This window comes from Necator americanus, chromosome IV, assembly GCF_031761385.1.
Source record: "Necator americanus strain Aroian chromosome IV, whole genome shotgun sequence".
Lineage (NCBI taxonomy): Eukaryota > Metazoa > Nematoda > Chromadorea > Rhabditida > Ancylostomatidae > Necator > Necator americanus.
The window spans coordinates 26,545,112-26,567,354 of record NC_087374.1 but is presented as its reverse complement, the minus strand read 5'-3'; the positions used below and the strand labels follow the sequence as shown (position 1 = coordinate 26,567,354).

The 22,243-nt window shown below is 39.3% G+C and overlaps 1 protein-coding gene across 3 annotated transcripts in view; it reads right to left on the bottom strand.

The window, feature by feature from the left end:
* Window positions 1-10,783: 10,783 nt before the first annotated feature.
* Window positions 10,784-22,243, bottom strand: part of RB195_002776 (uncharacterized protein) — a gene marked incomplete at both ends in the record, with an annotated part of 30,795 nt that continues 19,335 nt past the window's right edge. The window contains 8 exons of one of the 3 annotated variants that reach the window (XM_064200178.1): window positions 10,784-10,834; window positions 10,927-11,025; window positions 11,379-11,464; window positions 11,542-11,668; window positions 11,745-11,839; window positions 12,132-12,207; window positions 16,324-17,595; window positions 18,333-18,350. In XM_064200178.1, coding sequence (XP_064056062.1) covers window positions 10,784-10,834; window positions 10,927-11,025; window positions 11,379-11,464; window positions 11,542-11,668; window positions 11,745-11,839; window positions 12,132-12,207; window positions 16,324-17,595; window positions 18,333-18,350 — 1,824 coding nt within the window. The other 2 variants (XM_064200180.1, XM_064200179.1) reach the window with 2 other exon arrangements.

Below are 22,243 nucleotides of genomic sequence, written 5' to 3'. Positions count from 1 at the left end.
AAAACATCACGCGGCGCTGAAACAGGCGTATAGAAAAATCTGTTAAGAACAGTGTAGAAAAGACAGATACTTGAGATAGTCCATGGGAAACAATAGCATGAAAACTGGACAGTTCGATGACTGGAAGTCCAGAAAATTTCCAAAATTCCATCAATGCAAAAAGATTTCAACCAGAAAACTAGACATATACATGCGGCACATTTATTACTTATAGTTGATCAAACGCATCCTGGCTCGTAGATGTTGTGATGTAGACAGGGTACAGAGTGTGAGTACTAATAGTACGAAAACTGCGGGTAGACGCAGGCGAAGTTAAGTGGATATAAAAAAAGCGGAAGTCCTGTAATAGCAGCGATGTGATTTCATCAAAATAGGGTCAGTTTTATTCATATCGCAGCGGGCGATGTTCTACCTACAGGCTAGAGGCCAAATCAGTATTCTTTCCAAGATCATTGGGGTATAGCTTGATCTTTGGAAAAGAATAAAATTTCAAGAGTACCTATCTAAAAAAGAAAAGGCACACAATCTGGGTTTTGTACTTAGTTAATTCTAAAAAATTGTGTTGAAATAAACAAAGAATGGTCGAAGCACTCAGTACAAAACAATTTAACGAGAAAACACTCGCAGGTCATGAAAAAGAACCAGCCATGGATCAATTACAACCACAATTACAATTACAACCACGACGAGAATTACATTTACATATCAAGAAAGATCAGAAAAAGGTGGAACGACGGGGTAAAAAAGCCTAAGTATTATTTTAAGTATGTGGCAAGGAAGAGATCAGTCACAGTCAAGCAGTATTTCAAAATTTCAAATACCAACAAGATGAAGGTCTGAGCCTTTGAATCCAGCATCATTCTAATCTCGTCGATCTCGAGATCGTACCAGGGGCTGATTTACGGGAAGCACAAAAGATTAGGTTAATGTTCAAATATGTGGAAATCGAGGGAATATAGAGAGGACAGGAATTCAACGATTATGCAGTTACCATATCTGGTGGGTACAACCTCAGTAACTGCATGTAACTCCATAAGTTCTTAATTTGGCCCTATCGACTCAGAGTTGCAAGGCTTGCAGGAGGCCAGATACAGTTTTTGTAAGTATCTTATCAACTGGAAATACTGTTGATCGGAAAGCAAAATCAAAAACAATGTGGAAGAGATCGTCCTGAAAGAGAAGCTTACCAAGGGTTCTCAATGCATTAGTAGTGCACAAATTTGACATTTTTTGAAGGAAGGATATAAAGGCTTTAATCTTCCCTAAGCCTAAGTTTGGAGCTGACTAAGTCTGTTCAGAGTCCCTTCACTCAATAAGTACCTTCTGTACTATTCATTTAGCTTATGCTCGTTGTTTCTTAATAAAACTCATTTGTGATTTGAATCTTAGTCGGATTATGGGTTCTTCCTTGGAACAACATCAAGCCGTAGACCACAGAAGGAAGGTACGGTGAAATATTCTAATCATTGGATACCAAACAGGGAAACGTTTAGTAATAGCATTAATCGAGCATTTAATCGCAGCACGATTTCGTCCGAGAACTAGCGACGACACTACGATGTGTCACTACATCGTGTAAACCTCTGGCTGAAGTTGTTAACAGAATTGTCACTGAAAGACCGACGGTTCAACGCTCTTCGAGAACTTCAAACTTCTTAGTATTGACTTTGAACGGCCGAGCAGTTGGATAGCCGAGAAATGGCGAGTGAAAAGTATAATTTTTGACGCATTCAAAAGAGAAAAAGAAAAAATTCAAACATCCATGCCAACAATTCTACTCCAATCAAAATTACTGACGATTCCTTAACCATTCGAAGACCAAACAAAAAATTATTCAACACCGAAAGGATTGGAAGAAAAAAGAACTGTACCAGAGCCGCACAAACTGTTATTTAATTCAGCATCCAAAATTTCTTTTGCGTACGAATCAAGAAAGACAACCAGAGGAACTATCATACGCCTTGAACTGGCAGCAAAGACCTGAGCACCTTTTTTTATTCTAATTAACTCCGGAGGCACTACTAAACACTGCGAAGACGGAATGAAACGTGACACTTCACTCAGCTTACCTACTTTTAATTAACTGAGATAAAGAACATTTAACACCTTTAAGAAGCCAAATTCAAGTATTTGTAAACATTCATTTACAAGGAGAAAATATGTTGTGTATTTAGCAGCGATTCGTGCATAGTTCATTTCAGGGTGCAGATTTGATGCCGAAGTGAGGATAGAACGTGAGCGTAAGGTCCACCATCTAGAAAAGAACGAAAGCAACAGACAAGTACCTAACAAGAAAACACTTAGAGTGAAAACTTGATTGATACGTCTTCAAAAATTTGATCTACTACAAGTGTTTGTTCGCTAACGCCAAACCTTTTGAAGTTCTATGTTTACAAAGGCAAAAATCTTACGCATATAAAAAAATAAAATAGAACAAATTCAAAAACTTTTCAACTAGAGCTCAGTTGAAGTGGAACAACGCATCCCAGAAAATTGTTTCGATAAAGATAATTGTCGCTTTTTATATCTAAAAGAAGTAACACAAATATCGAGTGTGACTAAAATGTGTTAGGAATTTATCAAAAATTCCATCCCGGTTAGCGCCATGACTTGAGGAAGGAAGTGTTGGAAGTTCAGCGAGGAAAAAAACTTCGATTTATGAGCTAATCTGATGACATTTGTATCAAGAATCACTTAATAGTGTACAGTTCTCTGAGACGTTAAAATTTCACTGATGTTCAGATGAAAGCAACGAGCTGCTACAAACATCCACCAGTGTACAAACTCTTCCAGCCTTAAATCTCTTACAACAGAGCAAAAATCAAGGAAATTTGAACAACGTAGGGTTCTGGTGATGCTGCCCGATACCATATGCATACTAACGAGAGAGTTAGACGCGAGGAAACAAGTCGTCCACATATAATTTTCCATGGGTTGCGTCCGAACTTCTCCAACCCCAATTTGTTCACTCATGCTTGACCTCGTCTCTTCAAGAAGTCTTCTTGACTCAAATAGCAAAAGTGTTTTCATTCACCCCTTTTAGACTGACTCCACAATACCCGCAAAAACAACAACGCAGTAGAGTTCACCTACGTTTGGCTGTGAGGGGAGAATCGTGGTGGGACCACCCCGGTACACTGCAGTTCTCTAACAACTATCTAAGCTCTTAAAAGCAGGCAACGCAATAGAGTAAAATATATGTTTTACGGAGAAGACAGTGAACTTACTGCAAGAGCTGATGGCTTACTATTCATGCTTCCGGATGGCCAAGTTTTTCTGTACAGAAATGTCAACTTCATCTTTAAAAAAACAGAATGAAGGAAAAAGGGCAAAGAAAAACTACTTCTACCAGATTTCTAGATTGCACTTTCTTCAGGAGTGTGTCTATGTGTTTGAGGATTAATATCATGCACGCAATTAGCGACACTCTCCGAAACTTGATCTAATGTGGTTCGGAGCGCAGCGAATCCCTGCCTAATCCGCTCATCAACGATGTGTTAAATGCCGCCGGCAGCAACAGCGGAAGAGTCATAGATAGAGACGTGATGATGTGGTTTCCGAACCAATTCAGATTAGAAAACCAGGAATCCAAGCTTTTTAGAAGTTTTGAGAAACTGCTTGCTTAGAAATTAACTCTTTTGAGAGGTATGCGACATTCAGGAATGTTCATTTCTTCGGAGAAGAAGATTAAAGAAAGGAGAGTTGGAAAAAAACGCAGACAAGTGGCCTTTGATGAAAATTACATGAATTCTCTTGGAATTCTAATCGCTTCAACTAACCATAACATGAGATACGTCGCTGGATTTTAAGAAAACTGATGACAGTCAGGTCTCTTTCAAGGTTAGTAAAGTTATTTTTTATTTAAAAAGATTACGGTACACAATTAAATGGCTGCAATCACACGTTCTAAATAATATAAAGGTACGCTTTCATAGGATTCCTATTTTCAACCTTCCTCTATACCAGGCTAATTGAATGTAGAATGCATGCTGCCAGTTCCACTCAACCGGAGACCTTTTTCTTCACCAATCGCTCGCTACTTGAGAATTGCTTGCAGTAATTACTGGTGTCATGACTTCTCTTAGGAGTTTTTTTTTCTCAAATTTTAAACTGCGTCGAAATGAAGTGAATATGACTCTAGAAAGTGAGACTGCATAGGTTTAAGTCTTGAATCCTGAAGAACTGGAAATTCCAGTACTAAAGCTTGCTTGTAAAGTGAATTGGAACTTCCAATGACTAATTTTTTTCCAAAAAGGAAAAAAAAGAAGAATTTGCGCCCTTGAATATCTCAAACACAAATTCAGTACAGCTGCACGAGTTCCGTTAAAATTCAGATGACTATCATCCTGATACTTGTGAATGTGATCTTTGTGCTTCACCAACCATTTTGATATTCGTTGAAACACTTCACGACCTGGCGAGAACTTATCTTATTGAGAGGATTCCTTCTCAACGTAACACTGTTAAAGTGGACAACGTTGTTCCCTTCATGTAGTTAAACTTTAATATTCAGAACTTAGGAAAAGATGAAAGTTTCAGAGTACCTTTCAAAAACATCTTTTAAAGAAATCACGGAGACATTGCCGAAGAAACAGCAACAGCATAAACATCCGAAGATAGGCAAATAGTATAGAGGAAGCGGCGAGAGCAGATTCTGGAAGGCGGGAATGCTCAATGAGGAAACGGGAGTGAATTGAGCAGAAGGAAAAAAAAAACGCCACACTACACACATACTTCACAGAGGATCAAATAAGGAACAATGAACAATTAAGGAATAGGCTCTTCACCAGCACTAAGAGCTCTGGGCGCTAAATGTACTAAATGGGGATTGAAGGAAGAAGAACAATAGTTGATAAACTCATGGAAGGATTTGAAGAACCATAAACTAAGAAGCAGAAAACTTTGAAAAGCTCAAACGTGTTGTAAGCACACGAGTGCGATAAATGCAATAAATATGTGAGCAGTTAAAGAAGTTAGCAAATAAATGTATTGTTGTTGTTATTTCACAACAAATTTTTATGTACAAGCAAAACAATGAGGCCGCTCTACTTTTGGATACCCAGCTTCATAGCTGTAGGGCAGCTATAGCTTCTACCTATAACGAAGAATTCACAAGATCTGTAAGAAATCCTTTCAATCTTTTCCATTCTCGGACAGCTACTAGGTAGTATATATGCATGTATTGTCATGTATTGCATAGTCAAGCCACTTAGATACCACTTCAACACATTTTTAATCAAATTCAAATACTGCCTTCCGCGTACTTCGAGAATCCCGAAGAAAATTGAGAATTGCAACGGATATGTCATACTTTAGAGAATCTGTTGTCCTTTACCCTTTCCAAGATGAATTGATGATTTTCGTTTCTCGGTACCAATCTGATTTATTGCTCTACTCGTTTCTATTTCCATACTGCTTTGCTTGTTGATTTCATTACTGATGTTTTTATATTTTGCTCTTAACTTGTTTTGCCAATTTTAAATCTCTTATCTACTTACGACCTTCTTTTTAAGCTGCCTTCTACAAAAATACTTATCTAACCCTTTCCCTGAGCGACGAAAAATTCAAATGCGTCACTTTTCACTGCGTTTTTAACTTAAGTTTTGCACTCTCACACTTGTTAACTCTGAAGCGATAAATCAGCCACCTCTTTTTCTGCTCATTGTTATTTTCAAAATAGTTAAGATAGCAAACAATTCACATGCCAGAAAAAAATCGGTAAAGTACAGGCTGAAGAACTGAAAAAGAACAGAAGCACTACAGAACGAAAAATCAAACTGCTTCATAACGAGCTTATTGCTTGTTGTTTTTTTTTTCATTCTCACTGAAGCATAAGATGTTCCACTGATGAATTAAATGTTTGTTATGGAATCTAACCGTTTTTTCACTTCATCCGAGATTAAACAAGCAACCTATTACCCGATGTAAAACGAGTGCAGAGGAATTAACATGCATACGTTTGAAAAGAGATGAAATAAAAGTCATAGGGACAAAAATCGTAGAAAAAGAGCCATTCATTGGCATTGTTCTGCGCGATGTATTTCAGTTGTTCACTAAACCCAGAGAAATGTGCACTGGCTCAGATGAGATATAAAGGATCGTTTAATAAAATAACGAAATCAAAAAAGACCTTCATTTGCATGAAATAGTTGCTTTCTTTAGCAGACATGAGACCGAATTTTAATTTTCCTGGCGAGATGAACGTACAGAGGTATCTACAACATCCGGCAACCGATACTAGTGTTTATTCTGATGTGATCACCCGTCGCTGGCTGTAGTGCCCCCGGAGAGTTCGTACTCGCTTGCGTTGGCTTCTTTGCCATCCGCCAAACTCGTTAAACAACAATGCAACCAGTTAGACAGCAGCAAAATAGTGAACTTATCCTAGATTTTCGTCGCACAGACGCAGAACTCATTGAAATGACAATTCCAGTGTATTCATCTTTCCATGCATGGAACAAAGGGCAAAAGAGAGGAATTCTATCGAAAGCGTCTATTGCAATGGTCACCAATTTGTTGTTTGGCTTCATCGGAGAGAGGAAGAGAGAGAGAGAAAATAGACTCTTAATGAGAGTTCTATGGTGATAAAAGTACCTTTCCAGAAAATATTGAGAACAGAGGATATCTGAGTTTCAGCGCTGAAACCTCATAAAAGTCAAAAATAACTACGTGCTCGTTAGGGAAATTGTTTTGCAAAAAGTTGCACGAATGTATTATAGTACAATGAACCCACTCTGCACACTATTGACCTATAAGTTCTTTCTTCTACACACAGAAAATATAAAATGGAATCCAACAGAATAAGTGCATACAGTATATGTCGTATAATCGATTGTTTTGAACCATCAGTCTAGAAATATCTTTCATGTGCCATCAATATTCTTTTATTCTTCGTAACAGTTGTAAGGCAAAATCCTACAAGGTGCAACAAGAAAGGATTAAAATATTTTAGTTTTCGCCATGCAGTATTACACTTGTTCACGTTGAACAGTGACCTTCCTTAATTAATTTCTAAATTGCATAGTTAATGCGCCCGACTGTCTTGATCTCCTACCTGAGCCAATTCCGAAACTGATTCCAGCCAGCGCGAAGTCACAAAGGTGTGACACAAATCAGGAAAATCTAGACATTCCATCTAAACTGCACATTTGCTGCAGAAGTCTAGTATTGCTGTTTGTCTGGTTGTTGTCCGTTCTGAAACCGAACTGCGTCTGGTTCATCAACTTTTTATTGATCCTTTCCATTTTGAGCACTTTATCATCCACATACACTAACCTTTAGGCGCTTATTTCGTGTGTCAACCATCGTCCGGTTGGCTAGTGTCACTCGTGCTTTTTTTCAAATTTTGTGTTCCTATTCTTTAGCCGTCCTCATAAACTAAACATCTACTTCATCTTCTATGGGTCATTTTCATAGCGCAGCTCCTTGGCAATCAGAGAGTTGATTCACGGATCGTTTCGTATGGTGATCACGCAATTGAGAGATAAAACATTTATTACAACAGTTACGTGATGTGTTCGCAGTGCCTTGTAGTTAAGGACCTTGTCGGAAGCCAGCATCAATTCTATCAATTCCCTTTCTCCTTCCCTTTTAAGTACTTCAATTATCGTACTGTTTTCCATAAGTGTGCTACAAGGTTTTTGGATAAAACTTTTGCTAGCCTGACGTTTCCTTTTCTTTCTGCCGCCTTCAAAGGCCTAAAAAGAGGTTGCCTGAAATAATCTCACGTTTAGTAAGTACCAGGTTCGACCTTCATTGAATCTTGGCATTGTATGGTTGAACCGTGTAGAAGTTTTCTCGACCAGAAACCAAGACTGTTACTGATCCTTGTTCGGGCTAATGTTTCGGCGTTGTCGCCTTCTTCAGAACTTGTAAAAATCAAGACACGTGCAATCGATCACTCAGTTGCTCTGTCCTCTCACAAGATCCTATTTAGCAAACTTACTACTCACTAGCAGTGTTGATAGACTTGTTGGTGTGCCACTAATAAGTAATAACAATGCCAACTGTATCTGACCTCGTAAATTGAAACTTGCTGAGGTTCTGGAAGGGTGTCATTTCGTTGGTAATTGTGATGCACTCTTCTCTTGGATTCGTGACAGGGCGCTTGGCTGCTATATAAAACGCCTCTAACGTTTTTCTCGCCAGAACATTTGGTTCGCGTGTCAAGATCATCACTGTTACTTTGAAAAAGTTTGTCATTGACAATGGACAAAAACATTGTCTGCGATGGGTGCCTAAAGGTGTTGATGGTCTTGATTTTACGCGACAATTTAAGCGAAATATACAACATTTAAGAAAAAAATCCCTAGAGAACAAAAAAATCAATTATTAAAAATATGTTTGGAGCAGCTACTACAGTTTCATCTGAGACTCAAGAACGCATTGCCCTCATAAACATGGCTAACCTCATTGTTCATTCCAATGAATACCCAGAAAAGGTTTGCCATTCTAGACGGGACCATATATCAGAGCGCCGGCGCCGGTGCCACAGCAAAGTACTGACAACAAAGATCCCCTTCTTCCTCCCTTTTATTTCAGATAAAATAAGCAGAGGTGCGAGCAAGCTCACGTAAGGCTGGCCTGCAAAACTCAGTCAGAGTGGTGGACATACCACTTGCGAACTTGAAAAAACAAATAATTCGCAATCGTGCGTATGAGAGGCTTTCTGAGACGCCAAATTGTGTCATCTGTCCAAATGGAAAACAAGGTGATTGCTTAGTCTCAGGAGCCATTTACATTATCAAATGTCAATTTTGTGGAGGTGAGTATATTGGCGAAACAGGAACAGCACTATGTAATCGAAGCAATGAGCACTTAGATGTCCTCGTAAAATCAAAACCATCAACACCTTCAGGCACCCACCGCAGAGTGTCATGACTACCCTTTCAAAGTAACGGTAACGATCTTGACATGCGAACCAAACGTTCTGGCGAGAAAAACATTGGAGGCGTTTCATATAGCAGCCAAGAGCCCTGTCACGAATCCAAGAGAAGAGTGCATCATAACTACCAACGAAATGACACCGTTCCAAAACCTCTGCAGGTTTCAATTTACGATTTCAGATACAGTTGACATTGTTATTACTTATTAGTGGCACACCAACAAGTCTAACAACCACTGGTATACTATCGGTATACTGGTCTGCTTCTCTGATACTGCCAGAGAGTAGTCCGTTTGTTAAATGAGATCTTGTGAGAGGACAGAGCAACTGAGTGATGGGTTGCACGTGTGTTGATTTTACAGGCTCTGAAGAAGGCGACGACGAAATGAAACGTCAGCCCGAATAAGGATCAATAACAGTCCTGATTTCTGCTCGAGAAAACTTCTACACGGTCCAATCTCACGTTTATTCTGTTATTCAGTTGCGTTTATTCAATTGCTACATTCTCTTAGGTCAATTCCAAAACCTTTTTAGACATTTGTAGCCCAGTGCACCATCGAAGGTAGTTCTGTGCAGGATCACTAGTGACGAAAAAACACTTGATTTACGCACGCAATATCAGGGAGCCAGTCGTGAGATTATTCCAATCAGCTTCCTTCTAATCCTCTCAGAACTGCAAAAAAGCAGGGACGCCATTATTACCATTACCAGTCTGAATGTCCGGCCAAACCGGGACTTCAGACTTTCTGTAGTGTTCACTTCGCTCCTCTTCACTGATCAACAAAAATTTATAGTGGCACTTTCTGTAAAATTAGATTTCTATTTTTCTAATAACGTCTTCTTCATTTTTTATTACAAATTAAGGCGAAAGATTACGCTAATTTCTTTCTAAACGTGTCAGTTCTGCATTTAGAGAGAAGGAACCATCAACTTAAAACACTCCTTCGATACCACTATAATATAGGTACAATTTGAAAGCATTACTCGAAGTATGGGTGTTCGTCCTGATTCCCCCCTACAGTTATTACAGAATGATGTCTTAACATAAAATGACGTGAACATCATCGTACTGATAGAGATAAGTTCCACATCAGATCATGTAAACTGTTGGGTACCTATTAAGCAATCGTTTCTGTGGGTGTTTCCACTTTCTGGAGAAGGCATGCTACCAACTTGAGGCAAACGTGCAAGGAAATTGATACGAGGAGAAGCCATAGAGGTGCAATGCAAAGCATGCAGTGGACATGGATATGAAACGGTTGCCTTTATCTTTCGCGACATCCACTCAAAGTTATTGCACGCCGATCTGACAATGTGGGACCCCTCGCACCCCATTTTATAGCTGTCTGGTGCCGGTGCACCAATCCGACGCCGTGTTACCCGTCCCATCCCATTTTACGCTCTACGACGACGGCGCACCAACTCGACGCCGGTGGATCCGTCGCGCTTCGTTCGAATTTCGCGAGTGATGCACAGACACACACTCACTCACACACACAGACACACACAAGTGACAGAATAAGCCCGTTATTATATATCATGATGATCATGATTATTATTATTATTATTATTATTATTATCATTAATTGTGTGGACTTAAGGGATTTTTGCTGTTGGGACAAATAGGAAAACTTAGGTTAATGAAGGTTCTATCTAAAAACCTCACAGGCACACTAATAGATACACGAAAACGATTTAACGATTATCGTATTGCACATCCACGCATGCGTTTCTTCTTCTAATGCGGCCCGGCAGTAATCATCACGAAAGCTACAGTGCGATTATGATGTGTAGTTACAAGTGCTTGAATTAAAACATCACGGCTTTTGTGTGTTGTCATCGAAGAGCTGCGAGAAAAAAATTTAGTCGAAAATTATGTGTAACATGAGAACTAATAGGCTATCCATTGTATTGGACCAGAATGTTCTTGCGACGGACAATTCCATTTGACTGAAAGTTTCTTTTTAGCTTTTATTGACTTGTTTTATTCATTTAATAAATTATATACGAATTTTTATGGAATATCTAGTCAGTTCACCCACTTTGAGCAACTCTGGTCGAAATTTTTCCTCCATCTTTTTGAGTAGTACCCATTCATAGACGATGCGGTCTTTTTCTCCTATCGTTCGGTGGTCAAACTTCTGAAAGTTGGGATTATAAATGTGAGAGGACATGAAACATCCACACAACTCTGTTGGATATCGTTATCAAGGCGAGTCTACTTCGCTGTTGATCATTTTGCAGGAATTACACACATGCGAAGGAGAAAAAAGCTGAAACTCGGGCAAAGAATTGCCCTCATGTGCTCCATTTTCACATTTTAAAAGAGCTCCGCGTTTATAGTGTAAGAACTCGCCAAAAGCGAAGGATTTCTAGTGAGAGAGAGAGAGAAAAGCGAGGGTAGTTATACTCAAGTGCTTCACAATTTCCGATGTTTGGGTGTCCAATGTTGCTGATCATCGAATGACATTTTGAAGAACCCAGAAAGCCTCACCCTCATTGTTACAGCAATTGGAATCTTTTGCTTGCTCTTGAGTATACCACATGGAGGATACGCAATCACACGAGGAATGCAGTTCCCTGTATTAAGGTGTGATAGATGTCTTAATAGGATGTTACCTGGACTCATTTACACTTAGTAATTTCAAGCAAATTACCTTTGATAGCAAAAGCAATTGGATGAACAGTGTTATTCAGAACTGTCATATGATATGTAATATGATCGAAGTCAAATGGTGCATTGAAAACATGGAAAATGAAATTTGATGCAAATGTAAAATGCAACTATTATTTTGAAATGACATCAAACTACACTTACTAGTCTATCGAGTGGACGGAATATCATTTCGTGAATATTAACAACTGGATCGAGTGTGACATTGTCGATTCCTGGACCTCCACGAAGTTTAAAAAAATCATCGGTATCCATGGGATTCGGCCCTTTATTGCGATCAGCTGGGAATGGAAAAAATGAATGGAAAATGTTTTCTTGCTCACACTTTTTATGGCCAATCCTCAAATGCATTTTCCAACAGTTGAGAATGGATCGTTTTTGCGAAGCCAACAGTGTACAAGTCTACGTTATATGGGAGCTAGAGTGAAAATTTGGTAATAATAAACAAATTGTTTGCGAACTTGAGTAACCTAATAATGTAGAGTGTTTTATTTATATTTCTTTCTATTCTTTCTTTCTTATTTCTTTCTTCTTCTTTCTCTTCTTTCTAGTTCGAATTATATCAGGACATACCTCTGATATCGGTTGTGCTAGTTGATGGCGTACACTGTTGATTTGCATTGTCGCCTGATGAAGGCCCGTAGCCGCTCTGGAATTACAAACTTAGGGGCTTGAAATTGATTTCCAGTAAATTAGTTAAAATCAATTCGCAGTGTCTTCCTTGCAATAATTTTTGATGCTTGCGAACCCGCCATATTTTTCACAGTTTCCAAACCCAAAAAGTGATCCCACTCTTCTTTGAGGGGGGGTTGATGGCTTTATTGACACTTTAAGTTAAAATTGTACATTTATACATAGCTCGCTTCAATGTCAAATGTAGAATATTCTTGCGTGTTTACTTCCATGTATGTCACAAGCCTTTGATTTTTCACACATAGACATACACGAAATGAATCTACTATTATGCTAATTCTCAACCAATGTCAGTTCCCTGAACAAATAGGGAAAGTTGTTTGAATGCACAACTAATGACTAAAGATGTTGGTTCGAACAGTTCACAGTAAAAGCTATTACGATAGATTACGGAAATAGTTGGACCAGAGCTGTGAACAATTGGATACCACCCAATACCAAACAATCGCCCAGCCGGACATTTGTCGGCAGATTTTTGCTGATCATTTTACTGATAGAGATGATATTGATGTTAGCATGGAGAGATCAGAGGGAAAATCGAACCTGAACAGACTGAGAATGTCATTTGGACAGATTGTATGTCTATGTCAGTTTAACATACTACTGCTAGTAATGATCTGTTACGATGGTTCGTATACGACTCTGTATTGGTCGTTTTCAGTTCAGAAGCAGCAAATAAGGGGCAGTACTAAGTAGTTTTGCATTATCCTTTTAAAAAGGTACGCCTGCAAGTTTCGTTTAATGTGTCTCGTTTAGTTGAAATCGCTCGTCATTCCGTCATAAAACATGCTTGCTTCTACGTCGTGTGATTCTTTGATCCTATTTCAGATCGATAATGGTGCCGGTAATCTCATTGTATCTTTCTACTCAATCCTTCTTATTCTTGAAGCATTACCGTCAAGTAACCAAGTTTTGCGAGCTTTTTAAGACGATCGCAAGTCTCGTGATGTGAATATCTATGAGTTAGACAACCTTTTCGATAGTTTTCTTTTTCGAGCGTTTTAGAAAACACTTTCTTTATAGAGAATCAGAAATAGTAGCAAAAATCTCTCACAAATTTCAATTTTTTCATAAACATGGATTGCATACTATCAGGTTGGTGAATAAGTTCTTTCTCCTTCGTTCAGAGAAGATTTGACACTATTGAAAAAAACAAACTTTATATGGTAAGTAACACGTCATCCTAGGCCTTGGATTTAGCAGTTTAAAATTGCTTCTGTTTTTCGGCTTTTTGGTGGAAATAAAGGAAATCAAGAAATAAATGGGCAGACTTTAGAAAAAAAAATAACGGAACTGCAGGCCGTAATAACTAAACAACAACAAGTGCTTCTGTCGCTATAACGCGGGCACTAGTGCTACCGATACAGCAAGAGACCTACGCGAACGAAATCTATGAAGAAGGGTTGATTAAACATTCAAATCATCGAAACCCATCGAAAAGCACTGCAGCGGTAAAGAAGCAAGTATCGGAGGGTTCAGTTTTTTCCTTGTAGTTCCGTAATCTTTGTATAAATCTAACCGTTCTTTTCTTACAGCACCATTTTATGATTTTTACGGTTTTTAAACAAAATTTACGAACGGTGTTTAGACAAATAAAATTTTAAAGTGCTGACTACAAACTTTACGATAACATGTACATTATACATATGTAATCCACTATACAAAACTGGAAGTTACTACTTGTATATTAAATTATGGTTATGGGAACCCTTTAAATTTGGAGAAAACTAATACTTCTAATCACAAATATTATTTCCTAGATTTACATTTATAATTGCAGTAATGTCTTATGCAATAAGCACTCGAATGCAACAGACTCGTTTAATCCTTTGGTTACTTTTTACAAAATACTTTGAATATAAAGAAGTTCTCATTATAACATCAACGCAATCCGAAATGGACGAATGTTTTAGAATTTGGAAAGAACGATTGCAGTACATAAAACTCACTCGAGAACAACCAAAAGATGGTTGGCTGCCTTATTTGAATGCTCCAATAAAACCAAACAATGGCATTGCAAGCGTAAAATGGTATCGCAAGGAAAGCTCGAAAAACATTCTGATAAACGCAAAGTCAGCTCATCCTAATGGCATAAAAAAGGCAGTTATCCGAAATATGGTCAAGACAGCAACAGCAATGTGCACAGGGGATAGAATACGGGAGGGTAGAATTCCTTTGTGCATCCCCTCCATCTCTGACTCCTTAACTGCTGCTATACACCGTACTCTTTCGCGAGCACAGCTGCAAGATGTTGTGTTGGTGAACATCCCGAACGACAGCATCAAGCGACAGTTAGTTCGCAATAGATTTTACGATAGACAATGCGTGTCAGAATGTTGCGTGGTTTGTCCGTTCGGTAAGGCCGGTGATTGCACGGACATCGGAGTTATTTACCAAATAAAATGTCTAACGTGCAACGCCTCCAACAAATAAGCTCCACATGTCCACTCCGGGAGAACGGAAATTCTCCCAGAAACTCATGGGACTAGAGGCTTGCAACCTGCCCGTGGGCTTTTAAATTTTATGCAAAACACAGTAATAGAAAAGAGTCTCTTGATTCCGGAGGAAAGCCTGGTACGGTAGCGCCAGGTGGGACGGCGTTGCAGGAGTCATGTAGGCTACCGAAACGGAAAAGGACTAGGATGGCGATCTGTACTTATAACGCACGTACGCTTGCATCGGAAGCGACCATCGAAGATCTCTGTGAGCTATAAGATTGCCCCACATGCAGTTCCTTAACGTTATCCAGACACCAGTACTTAAGGATACTGCACAGTGCGTAGATCTCATTCGCCTTGGTGACAATCTTAAAGAACGCAGTGGTTTACCAACCCCGCTGGTCGGTGGTTTACCAACCCCGCTGGTCGGTGGAACTGGTCAGCTGTTTTCCTTTCGAAGGTCTTGTGTGGTGTACTTGGAACATTATCGAGGCTTGGCGAGGAGAGAGGAGGAGTTTGATGGGATATGCATGGTATCAAAGACCTTGAATCATTTTCAGGCCTTTGAAAAAGACGAGTTTGTCGAAACGTCAGGCCAATAAAAAAGTTCCACCCATACCTCGTTGACATAACAAGAAAACATAAAGAAGTTCTATTTTTATCCTAACTTCACCTTCAAACTAGATGGAATGCTTAAACTATTTACTTCACGGAACGATAACAGTATTATTATTCTTGCTGTTTCCATTCGTTTAATTGATAAAAAAAATAACTTGTGCAAATACTCGGAATAGCACAAAATCAAAATCTTTGAGAAATTTCCTAGAATGCTAGTATCTAGTTTGTTCGTTTAATCTCCTCCACTTCTAGATTGCCGTTCCTTATAGGTAGTGGTTGCCCACATCCACCTTTTTGAACCCGTATAAAACTATGTAACTCCTCTACATGGCTCTCACTTCACAGTCGCTACTTTTGAAGAGCAGCCTCAGTAGTAATCTCTTTTCACTTTTTCGTTTGACTTTCTCGTTTCTAGCGCTTTCTTCCGTTTAAGAGTAGAGGTGAGACGAAGATCTCATAATCCTAACTTCCTTACTATTTTCTTATATATTCTACATGTACCTTTGTTACAACTTTCCATATTCCTATCCATTTCCTTCTACCTTGGTGTTAAGTCATTTTGAAAAAGGCGGAAGAGCTTACTCACGAAATAATACTTAATCCATTGTTAGTTTCTGTTCATGTTATATGTTCTATTCATATTTCTATGCAGTTTTTGAAAGTGCGTAACAATCCAACATTTGTTAACTGTTAAAAGTACATGAGGCTCAACTGGTATGCGTCGTGGTTTACATACTTGTGTATTAGCTCCGCGTTATAAATAAAGTACTAATCGCTCATCGTACTAATCGTACAAGTATATGTTGTACAGCTCCCATCACATCCTGCTGAATGTTCTACTGCCTCGGCTGAGCTACATGATGGGTGCAGGATTAGCAAGATTACTGGTGTCCTCAGAACAGTTCACCTAATTTGCTTGCCACAATTAATTTATGACTTGCTTTTTGAGAGCAGATCTTGACATCGAGTATCATAGCACAAAAGCGTCAAACTTTAGTATTGAAAAGACTTCCTACCTTCTTGTCGTCTTCACTTGTGTCTTTGCATTTGCAAATTAGATCAATTTGACATTCACATCCTTTCTTTCCTGCCGGACATTGACAAATAGCTTTAGGATCACAAAGACATGCAGCTTTCCCACCTTTACAAGCGCAAATAGTTCCCGGTCGGCATGAACAAATAAGACATTGACATCCTTCTTTATCTGCTTTGCACTGGCAAACTGTGCCCGGCTCACAGACACACAAAGGTTTGCACTGACAAGTAACATCAAGTTTGCACTGACATCCAGCCTTTCCGGCTTCACATTTGCAAATTGTGCCTGGGCTACATTTGCACGTTGGTTTCCCACCTTTGCATTTGCATACTGAACCAGGTTCACATGTACAGATCTGGCATTTGCACCCTTCTTTTCCTTCTTTGCAGTCGCAGGTCGTTCCTGGTTGACAATGACACTTAGGTTTCTCAGATTCAAGTGCTTGTTCTTCACCGGGCTGAGGAAGAATCGAGGTGCGGGTGCCTTCTTCCTTCTTCCCTCCTTCACCGGGTTGGGGAGGGATTGCTGCACGAGAGCTTTCATCCTTCTTCTCTCTTTCACCGGACCGGAGAAGAATGGCAGTGCGGGTACTTTCTTCCTTTTTGTCTCCTTCATCGGGGTGCAGGGAAATAGCACTTGCTATACACATCTTCCTAGGTTCCTCTACTTCTGGAGGCTTCCCTTCTTCTTTCGGTTTTCCTTCGTCGGAAGATTTAACTTCCTCCTTAGGTTTCGCTTCTTCTTTAGGTTTCGCTTCCTCTGGAGGTTTCGCTTCTTGCTGAGTTTTTGCTTCCTCTGAAGGTTTCGATTCTTCTTTAGGTTTCGCTTCCCCTGGAGGTTTCACTTCTTCGCTAGGTTTTGCTTCCTCCACAGGTTTTACTTCTTCCTTAGGTTTCGCTTCCTCCGCAGGTTTCACTTCTTCCTTAGGTTTCGCTTCCTCTGTAGGTTTCGCTTCTTGCTGAGTTTTTGCTTCCTCTGAAGGTTTCGATTCTTCTTTAGGTTTCGCTTCCCCTGGAGGTTTCACTTCTTCGCTAGGTTTTGCTTCCTCCACAGGTTTTACTTCTTCCTTAGGTTTCGCTTCCTCCGCAGGTTTCACTTCTTCCTTAGGTTTCGCTTCCTCTGTAGGTTTCGCTTCTTCTTTGGGTTTCGCTTCCTCTTGAGGGTTTTGTGTGGTTTGCTCGGGTTTATTCTCCTGCGGTTTCTCAACCTCTTTCTGTTCACTCCCCTTTCGCATTTCGTCAGCCAATTCCTTCTGAAATTATAGTTTTCAAATATAGCACGGCTTTAAACTCCATTCATAGTTGCAACAATAAATGTGATCTCAAGACGCGCTATTCATTTCGGGGATATGTTTATAATCATTTCAAAGAAAGAAAAGAACACACACACACACCGAAGCATACTTTGCTTCCTTTACGTCCATCTTCTTTCTGAATGAATGATAAAAATTTCAATGCTCCTACATTCTAACATACATCCCTACAACTGCAAAGCTCCAACTACACACTACTCTTTCACATTCAATGTGATATCCATGTATGATCATGTTTACGATTGAGGAGTTCGAAAGAGAGCAGCAAAAACTGTAGTGTACTTACAACTGCTGCGATCAGATCTCGTATCGAGTATCGTTTATCTGAGAGGGGAAAACGGTTTACACATGGACATAGGGTCGTGACATGGATGCTACTCTATCCAGTGAGAATTTGTTTGATGAAGATATCACGGTAGATGACATATTTGTCCATCTGTTTGAGCATTTCATGTGTTCTGGAGTCGGGGTATTTACTTGACGAACATTTAACCGAATATGCGCCAAGAAAGGAAAAAATCATATTTGAATGCAGGATTGGAATAATAAGATGACTTTTTTTATACTTTTAATATACTTGGTGCAGGCGGGTCAGGGTATGGTGCAATGGTAATAGAAAAGACCATGTAATAATGTGGATTCGAATGTTACATTGACATGTTGAGCTCTCCACCTACCGCCTTCTTCTCTTCCATTTAAAAATATGAATGTTCAAAAGTTACAAAGGAGAGAACTTGCACAACTTGTATAGTAGTGAAAAAATACTTCTCATAGTGAACTATTCAATGATATGCGATTCTGGGGGCGACGTGCTAATTAGTATTAAAGTCAATCAATACCAATCTTGGCTACAGCTCAATGAAATCAATTAAAACTACGTTTCAACATACCGAGATTCAAAGACAGTCCTACATGGGCAATACAGAACTAGATTATTATTAACTGAACATTTTTAGGTTATTAACTATTTTGTCATTATTATCATTATTATTCACTGTTATTTCCTTTTGAAATTCTCTCTTCTGGAGATTTCAAAAGCGAATTCCCTTCTCAGGAATTGTTTTTATGAATATTTTCCAGACATTACTTTTTCTGACGACTTTTTTCCTTCTACTGATGTAACGTATTTAGAAATACTAATTATGCACTTTTAGATCCAGAAAAATCCAATGTACAAAGAAATGAAATTCTAAAGAAATTTGACAATGTTAGAAACCTCAGCTTTAACATGATAAGAAAAGAAGAATCAAAAGCGAAAGTCTGTTAAACGTTCAAGCCTTACTGGAGCGATATAGATCTGACTGGATTCATAAGATTCCCATCCGTAACATCAACATCGGATCAGTGAGCAAGCCAATGGCATGCTTAGTATTGGGCAATCCTCAGCGTCCTTCTATTGGAATGTTTTCATCTTTTTTAACATGTGACAGAGAAAGCTTTTGCTAATTCTTATTATTTATACCTACTACTTCGTTCTATGTAGTCATTTTCTTATCAGCGTCATGCTCAGATTATTGAACGTATAACAAACCTTTCCTTCCTTTCTTTTTCCTTTTTTCGGTCCTGTTAAATATTATATCAGACCATATTATATCAGACTAGGAATGTGTAAGTTTGTTTGTTTGCGTGTCACAAAAATACTACATAATGAAAGAGGACGCTGTATTGGCGGGAATCGAATCCGAGAGGTTCTTTTGGCAGGCGAGCATTCTGCAGGAGAACCACTGTTAACAAACTTGCGAACATCTATAAAAGTCGTGATAATACAGGTTAGTTTTCGTCATATATCAGGGAAACTATAAGAACCCCTATGCTTACGTAAACCTCAAACTTTGCGTTTTTGTTTGGATCATTCATAACTCACAAAATTATCGCATTTTTCTGCAAAACATTCTTCTCTGAGGTTTTTCAAAGGTGGACTTCCATTTTTTGTTGCCTCTGACAGGCTAAGAAGTTTATAATTATTTTCTAACTATTACTTTTTTCAAGTTTTTTTTTTGCGTATTTGTCTTTGGGTCACGAAAGCCTGCAGAAAGATAAAGAACTTTGAATAGTGAGATCGAACCATGGCCACCCGCACTGCTGTGATAAGACAGGATAGTTTTAGCCATATATTAGTTAGAGCATATAAACCTTTATGAGTACGTACACCTCTAATTTTATGAAACAGTAGAAGTGATGTCTTTTTTTTAATCATTGAGGTAGCTGTACGTTTTGTTTGACTCATCTAAAAATCACTCAACTACCGTATTCCTTCTCAAAAATAATTCTCATTTCGGTGGATCCTCGCCTAAAAAGTGAAGTAAACTGAACCACCATTAACAAATGTACGAACATCTCCATGATAAGGCAGGTAATTTTTGTCAAATGTTCGCGAGAGTACATGAACTTATAGGTGTACGCATCCCTCATCCGTTTTTCCTTCCAAAGCATTTTCTTCTAAACTTCTCCTGGTTGGATTTTCAATTTTGCGACCCCCAAAAGGCTAAAGAATTGTGATTCCTGACTATTTTCTAACCATTCTGTTTTCTAAATACCTTTTTCGAATATTAATTTGATTTCATAGAAAGGGTATGATGATGTTCGAGAACCCTACCTAAAGAAAGCATACCAATAATCTGGTGTGGTGAAGGATTCCCCAGGAAAATCTAGAGTTAGGGTTGGAGATTGCGGGATCACAGGTGGTTCCGCTCATCTCCCCCTGATCGTCATAGGAAACGGCGTGGAAGACAACATTTCTTTAAGACGGTTTCAGTTGCAACGCGCCACCATTGTGCGATCGGTTGGAGATAAGTGGTGTCTTCTCACCATCCTATTCGAGTAAAACCAGTGAATAGGCTGCGGAACGCGTACATACGGGGGCGTTCTAGCGTACGTAACGAAAGTGGTTCCTACGTCGCTTTTTGCGAAGTATAGGAAGACGTGAGCGGAACCGGCCCGGATCTCGCAGTGTACAACCCCCCCCCCCCAGCTTTTCCTCAGATTTCTTCACCACGCCGGATTCGCGCCGTGCTGCCTTTAAACAGAATAACAAAGAGGAAACAAATGCCAGTGTTTCTCACACGTTCAAACTTAGCATTATATGATAAACAAGCATATTGCAGTTTCAGTCTTTCGGTATTTTTAAAATGCGTTTATGCTGAAAATAGTACTTATTACTATTAGTTAGTCAATATCTACTTGGTCAAGACTTCAGGATCACACAAATGATCACAAACAATGTATCTGACCACAAATGATCAGATGCATTGTTTGTTAGATCTTCGTCTCAACCGTTTATTCAGATTCGTTCAGTGGTTGCGCATTGAAAAAAGTTCTGTTTTAATATACTACTTTCACATTCTATAAAAACTCACTGTGAATCCTTTGTTTCTACTGACCTTTTTTGCGCTCAGAAGAATGCAAGCCTCTGTAAATCCGATAACAAGATTTCGGGGACGTAAATGTCTACGCATATATGCCAATGATGCTGAACGACAAAGAAGTCACCGCACAACGGAAATGCGTGGTGTGCGTTAAGAAAATGTGGTTGCGTTGCGAATGCGCAATCTCATCGAAGTCGAAGACAGAATGGAGACAGCGTGCAACGTCTCCTTTAACAGCTGGAGGACTGAATAGCGTTTGATTAGCCTTAAGACAAATTCGCTTCAGCAAGCTGATTGTTGAGGAAGAGGTGTGTTCTTTGAACGCTTGTTTAAAAATGCGCTGCGCCAATAAAGACGCAGACGATTTAAAAACGCTTAAAAGAGATTCCTTGAAAATACGCAGCTCCACGGGGAGGTAAAAACCAATCAAAGGTGCTGAGTAGAGAGCTAAACGTCTGTCTAAAGGCACAACATTAGCAGAGGCGGCATCAAAGCGAAGGTGCCACTGCATGCTCAAAACGCTTGATTTTCAACACAGAGCGTCAACGAAGGCAACGTCTTACCAGTGACTACGAACACCAAACCACCGACTGCACACTAATGCTGAGAGGCAGCGGCCGCAGCGCCGCGCTTAACTACAGACAAATGATCTAGCGCACAGAACTCAAGAAGAAATGAATTCCCGTTGTGTTAACTGTGGAGCGCGACATTTTCCGTTTGAGGTCAAGCAGCAGCATCCAGGTATATTTGGTGACTGCTGCAATCTTTGTTGGTTTTAATTCGATTTATTCGAAAATTTCTCTGAGCCTCCTAAACAAATCCCTCAAGAGAAAGTTTTGCGCCTCCAGAACATAGACAGCGCCAAAGAAACGTTTTGTAAAATGTAACAAACTTGAACTCGACTCAATGACCTCAATGAGGGCTTTAATGGATGTTCCAAGGGCTCAATAGTGTTGTGGAATTCTGCAAAGTTTGAGGTGCGATACAGAGCTCATCAAAACCTTGAGCGAATGTTTCGCACAAAACAATGCTTATGTGCGTTCGTTCAAAATAACGAGTGAAGTTGAAAGAGCTGAGCAAGCAGCGCTACGTGATAAACGTCGACCAACTATTACCCGAATGAGTTGAAAAGTTCGACTTTCAATGAACCTCGGCATAGTTGAATGTAGTATCGAGTTTGATAAGCTGTACACGAGGTTGTTAAATAAATTTATTGGTTAACG